General features: G+C 42.0%; 1 protein-coding gene across 2 annotated transcripts; it reads right to left on the reverse strand.

Moving 5' to 3' along the window:
* Positions 1-1,046: 1,046 nt before the first annotated feature.
* LOC123999951 (perforin-1-like) lies at positions 1,047-5,297 on the reverse strand. Of its 2 annotated transcripts, none has more exons than XM_046306002.1 (4): positions 5,270-5,297; positions 3,732-4,251; positions 2,695-3,561; positions 1,047-2,364 (listed from the first exon to the last, which is right to left on the reverse strand). In XM_046306002.1, exons 2-4 carry the CDS (start codon positions 4,241-4,243, stop codon positions 2,070-2,072), a joined length of 1,674 nt encoding a protein of 557 aa, XP_046161958.1. In that variant the 5' UTR covers positions 4,244-4,251; positions 5,270-5,297; the 3' UTR covers positions 1,047-2,069. The 2 variants fall into 2 exon arrangements, with proteins under 2 accessions (XP_046161958.1, XP_046161959.1); XM_046306003.1 differs by having other exon boundaries at positions 2,160-2,364; positions 2,702-3,561.
* Between the last annotated feature and the right edge of the window lie 1,116 nt (positions 5,298-6,413).

Below are 6,413 nucleotides of genomic sequence, written 5' to 3' on the forward strand. Positions count from 1 at the left end.
AGCGCTGTGGAACATCCAGGTGCTCTTTTGCGAACTTCAGACGTGCAGCAATGGTTTTTTTGGACAGCAGTGGCTTCTTCCATGGAGTCCTCCCATGAACACCGTTCTTGTTTAGTGTTTTACGTATTGTAGACTCGTCAACAGAGATGTTAGCATCTTGCAGAGTAAGTCTTTAGCTGACACTCTAGGATTCTTCTTAACCTCAATGAAGGAAAAAAACATTTTTTTGAAGGAGTAGCAACAGTGCTGAACTTTCTCCATTTATAGACAGTTTGTCTTAACGTGGACTGACTTTCAGAGATACTTTTGTTACCCCTTCTAGCTTTATGCAAGGCAACAATTCTTAATCTTAGGTCTTCTGACATCTCTTTTGTTCAAGGCATGGCTCACATCAGGCAATGCTTCTTGTGAATAGAAAACTCAATCTTTGTGAGTGTTTTTTAATGGGGCAGGGTGGCTCTACCCAAAATCTCCAATTTCGTCTCATTGATTCTTCTCCAGGTTAGTTGACTCCTGACTCCAATTAGATTTTGGAGTCATTAGCCTAGGGGTTTGCATACTTTTCCCAACCTACACAGTGAATGTTTAAATTATGTATTCAATATAGACAAGACAAGAAAAATACAATAATTTGTGTTTTATTAGTTTAAGCACACTGTGTTTGTCTATTGTTGTGAATTTTATATCAAATTTATGCAAAAATCCAGGTAATACCAAAGGGTTCACATACTTTTTTCTGCCACCGTGCATACAGACACACTGTATACAGTACACACACACACACACACACACACACACACACACACACACACACACACACACACACACACACACACACACACACACACACACACACACACACACACACACACACACACACACACACACACACACACACACACACACACACACACACACACACACACACACACACACATCTACCATTGACCCCAATACATGGTTTACATGAAAGTATGGGTTAACGCGTGTAAATTGAGCCCACAGGTATCAAATTATTGAGTAGTTAAATAATCACTTGCACCACGATAGGTCTACTCAGTTTATTGAATGACAGTACAAGCAGAAAATAGAAATTGCAAACAAATGTGAAAGGAAAGGAACATAAACATACCAAAAAATGATAAATACAGTGAAAACTAAATGTAAGTGACGTACTGTATGTAAGCCACATTTGCTTTCTCAGCTATTGCCAAGTGTCATGTCAATTGAGGAATGTGGTCATGTTCCTGTTACCTTGGTCTAATACAGAGCATGAGTCCCAAATGGAACCCTATTCCCTATAGAGTGCACTACATTTGACCAGAGCCCTATGGGCCCTGGTCAAAGGAATGCACTAGAAGTGGAATCCAGAGTCAGTGGTCTCACCCACTTCATCTGGGTGGTAATGAATCAGCAAAAGCACTTGGGTAATGTTCCTCTTCAAGCAGGCCTCAAGTAGACCTAAAATCCCTCCTTTCACATTACTTTCAATACGTTTTTTTTTGTGTGCCACAGTTATACGAGTAATACTGAAACCCCAACTATTTGGATGTATCAGACACTACCTAGAATTGCGCAACAAAAAATACACAAAAAAAAGGTCAATATTGAGAAATAATTTAGTTTTTTGACAGAAAGAAAAAATATATGAATGTAAGAGGCAACCCTGAAGCAATGAGGCATTTTATCGCCTTGGAAAGGAAAGACCGAGCTTGTCAACGCAAGCTAATTGGTTGACCTATCGATTTAATGCATTAAAAAAAACTGATTTACCATTAGCCTCATGTCACAAAGGTGAAGCAGAGAGAAAACGGCAAAGGACTGTCTGGCATGGCATGTGTTGTTGCGGCCTTATGCTCCACAGAGAGTGAAGAGGAGAAAATAGTCCTATGAGGCTCAGCTGGTAAGAGCATTGGTTAGAGGTTGTCGGTTTGCTTCCCGCTCGGGGTCACATATTCTAAAAATATATGCACCGTACTGTAAGTCCTTTTGGATAAAAGCATCTGCCAAATGGCATATGTTATTATATTATTATAATTAAGTAAGTCAATTAACATGAGGGGCACCGTTCACAGGAAGGTCCTGTGAGAACCCTGGAAGAGGGTGGGTAACGTCTCTGTCGCTCTGTCCCAGTCACGGACGTAACTCAGCCTACCCTGGGACCCAGGTGAGGGGGCATACTGATCACAGAAGGCTCCTTTAAGGCTGGGGCCGCAAACCACAGACAGGGAGACATAAAGAGTGCCGTGTTTCAACTTGAAACTTTGGTTAACGTTCATGCCCCTTTGAGGGGTTATGGAGCCCTTTCCTAGCAGGTTATCGTTCCATCTGTTGTCGCGGTCCCACACCTCAAAGCGCAAGGTTCTGTTAGGGAACACAGAGAGTGGGTGAATGAGATAGAGCACTCTAAGTAAGAGCAGTGGTAATACACAAAATATTCACAATGCTGGCTAAATGTAATTGTTTTTCTAAATGTTTTTATTTTATTATTATTTTTACTCTTACAAGGTTTTATAGAATAGGGAGCATAATTAGCAAACTGGAAACTACCCTGGAGATCCCACCGACAAAGACACAGAGAGGCCAAAACACCCTTATCATATGTCTTGTTGCTCCACTTATTCCTTTGCACAGGATGCCTATACATAGTAACCCTCAAGAGACTATTTAACATAAAAATTGAAAAAGACTCACTGTTTACTTTTCAAATCCACTGTTCCATACTGAATCCTATAGTTCCAGTAGGGGAAGTCATTGTTCCAGATCACAGGAGTGGAACCGCCTTGCTTTCCGTAGAGGACCTTGACATAGCCGTCTGTCTTAGAGAAGTAGTCGCCCCAGAGCCCCGTAGCTCGGACCACCGTCACATTCATCCTGGCCACGCCCGGTTTACTGGGGCAGCAGTTGGAGTCCACATTCCTGTGACCGCTACAGATACAGGCGCAGCCTTTGTTGCGTCTCCCTGTCTTGCAAGCAGAAGGGCAGGAGGTGGACACAGAGTAATTTTGGATGTAGTCTCTGATGGCATTGCGCAGGTTGGCCTTAAGGATGGGGTTGTCTCTGGCCAGGAAATGCAGGGAGCTGAGCTGGTAGGAGACCACACCAGGGACCTTTTTCAGGGTCTTCAGCCAGGTTTTATAGCCAGACTTCTTGTCAGGGTTGAAGAGGATGTCCTCAACCTCGACGTTGCCGCCCTGCACTTCGGTGACGCGGTCCGAGAAGGTGGCTCCGAAGCTTACGCCTGTCTTCAGTTTATTGCTCAGGGACTTGCAGTACTTGGTCTCGGCGCTGATCGTGACACCCTTGATGGTGCCACTGGCTTCCACCCCCAGACAGTTGCTGACAGAATGGAGGGAGAGGCCGTTCATGGCCATCTTACAGGTGCGTATGGCTGTGGTGGAGTGCACCCGGCCCCCCAGGTGCACGTTGCGGATGTAGTGGGTGCCATAGATGGAGATGAATTGGCTGTAGGCAGGTTTGTTGTGGGTGTACGTGCTGGGCAGGTTTTTTAGGGAGTCCTGAAACTCCTGGCTCAGAGGGGGCTGGGTTCGGATGCGAAAGCTAAGGACAGAGAGAGAGGTATGATGAATAAAAACAACTTCAACAACATGGAGAACACCGTTTTTTTTCCCCGTACACAACTTATATAAATAGCTGTCGGCTTTTTTGTTGTTGCTTTAGCCCGCCTTAATTTACATCCTGTGGCACTAAAAATCAAAATTTCGACTCACGTGTAATATTCGCATTTGAATTCATGGCTAGTAAAAGAGAACTTGTCATTGGTGGAGTGGCCTCTGGCGAACATGGCAGTTTTGGAGTGTGTGCCTCCAACAGCAACCCCAGCAATGCCCTTGATTCCCAGGCCAGCCTTCCAGCTGATGCTGGCAGCGTTAGCGGTCTCCTTTAGAACGGAGGTGCTCGACTCGTACATCTGGCTGCTGAGGCTCCGACGACACTTCACCTTTGTGCGCCAGTCCAGTACGGAGAGCGGTAACTTCTGGACCTGGCCGTCCATCAGAGTGTTGGTGCACAGGGTGCAGTTACCATCGTGCCCACCCACCATGAACTTCCGCACATCCACCACAAAGGCGCCGGAGGTCTTCATCTTGACGATGTTGAAACCCTCTCCGGCCAGGTTGTGACCGGGGACGAACGGAGCCTTCTGGCAGTCGGTGAAGGAGCCAGTGTGGCAGCCGTGACACACAGGGAGGAAGAGGAGGAAGAGTAGAAGGTTGACAGGCATGGCAGGTGCTGGGAAGAGAGACATTTGGCAAATGTGGTGTGACAAAGGCAGGGGATAGACATAGAAAGAATATCATGAGGGATTTTAGAAATAAAGTTCTAAGATTTTGCAATTGCCATCCCACTGGGCAAAGACCTCACATCAACATCACAAAAACGGGTATATTTACTACATTTGGGTGTATTAATAAAGGACAACATCTATAAAACGTCTCAGGTCACTGTGAAAACCACACGGAAGTTCAGGCATTCCAAGATTTGTGTTTCCCACATTGCCTTTAAAAGGTCACTGAAGTGAATGAATTGGAAAACAATATAACATAAATCATACATTGGATATAAGAGGAGTTACTGATGCAAACATCTTGGATTCAGATGTAAAGCCACGCAAAGGTTGACCCTTAATGGGAAGAGTTTGCTGTACATACTGTATGAGAGAATCATTTTGATCAAGTATATCTTAAAATCAGTTTCAAAGTGAATATAAGTTATTTTAGAACTCATGTTACTTTGAGGAGCAAATGGATTGTTATTTGATTTACCGATCTGCCATCATATCCTAAAGAGGACTTTCTAGTAATAAATAAATACACGATTTAGTACTAATATTGTTTCTCTATCTCTCAATTTCTCCGTACTGTGCAACAATGATTACAGTATTCATACTCTTCACTGACTGAATGGCGCTCTCATTTGAACGCTCTTTGATCATCCAAATAACTAAACCTTATATTAGGCAGTATGGTCTTTTGGACAATCAAGCTCTTTTAATTCTCTGGATTGTGATGATTTCTCTTATTAACTGTTGGAAATAATCAAGTGAGTTAACAATAGTTCAAGGGTTCACAATAGTGACTATATGACCATCATGTAGATGACGAAAATAGAACTGAAATTCAGAATAACGTTACTTCCTTTTGAATACTTTATATCAAGTGTGATGATTCATAAAATATGTACATTGAGTGGCAATGAAACAATAGTGCATTTTCTACAAGAGGAATGTAATCAAATGATTTGGACTCACCTTACACAGAGATGTTGGTATTTTGAGGTGAAATATATTGGACCGTAAACCTACTTATCTTTATATACCAACATTCCGATTGGTGAATGGGGAGTGGCTAACAGAGATATACCCATTTATGGAGTAGCCTGTGACAAACCAAACCACCAACTAAGCACACCCACACACTTTCTCACAACCTCTAACACCCAAATATACCCATACACACAACGCAAATACAAGGGGACAGGCATACTTAGTTTTTTTTCAATTGTTTTAGCACAATTTTGAAAACAGGGCCTGGTTTGTCAAACCACGACACACAATTAGCACCACCCTACACAAAAGTAGCACAACACTTCAGATCATTTGCAAAATGGAACACTTTTGTCAAAACTATACACGACTTCATAAAAAAAAGATTTTGTTACCACGAAACACGCACATTTCATATTCAATATTTTTGAACCAGTTACACACTGCTGTTGCTAACCTAAAATACTTTTAGCAAGTCTAATTGTCAGTGATTAGAGTGCTGTAAATTAAGTACACAGAGAAAGTGCAACTATACAAACACTACACAAGACCAATGCTGCAGACTGAGGAAAATGTCATTTATTTCACTCCATATACCCAAATCAGTCAACATGGAGAATCACAACAAAACATGTCCCCGTTTTCATGCTACTACAGTAGTGTGCATAACACTGTTAGGTCAGCAAACAACAGACAAACGTAAAATACTGTATCCAGTACAGGTTACAATTACAGTAAACAACAACAGACAAACGTAAAATACTGTATCCAGTACAGGTTACAATTACAGTAAACAACAACAGACAAACGTAAAATACTGTATCCAGTACAGGTTACAATTACAGTAAACAACAACAGACAAACGTAAAATACTGTATCCAGTACAGGTTACAATTACAGTAAATAACAACAGACAAACGTAAAATACTGTATCCAGTACAGGTTACAATTACAGTAAACAACAACAGACAAACGTAAAATACTGTATCCAGTACAGGTTACAATTACAGTAAACAACAACAGACAAACGTAAAATACTGTATCCAGTACAGGTTACAATTACAGTAAACAACAACAGACAAACGTAAAATACTGTATCCAGTACAGGTTACAATTACAGTAAACAACA

This window comes from Oncorhynchus gorbuscha, linkage group LG16, assembly GCF_021184085.1.
Source record: "Oncorhynchus gorbuscha isolate QuinsamMale2020 ecotype Even-year linkage group LG16, OgorEven_v1.0, whole genome shotgun sequence".
In the NCBI taxonomy this organism is placed as follows: domain Eukaryota; kingdom Metazoa; phylum Chordata; class Actinopteri; order Salmoniformes; family Salmonidae; genus Oncorhynchus; species Oncorhynchus gorbuscha.

Coding starts and splice junctions, on each gene's coding strand:
- LOC123999951 (XM_046306002.1), bottom strand. CDS start 4,243: ATGCCTGTCAACCTTCTACTCTTCCTCCTCTTCCTCCCTGTGTGTCAC. Junction 3,562..3,731: donor TTCAAATGCGAATATTACAC/GTGAGTCGAAAT, acceptor CTCTGTCCTTAG/CTTTCGCATCCGAACCCAGC. Junction 2,365..2,694: donor GTGGATTTGAAAAGTAAACA/GTGAGTCTTTTT, acceptor GTTCCCTAACAG/AACCTTGCGCTTTGAGGTGT.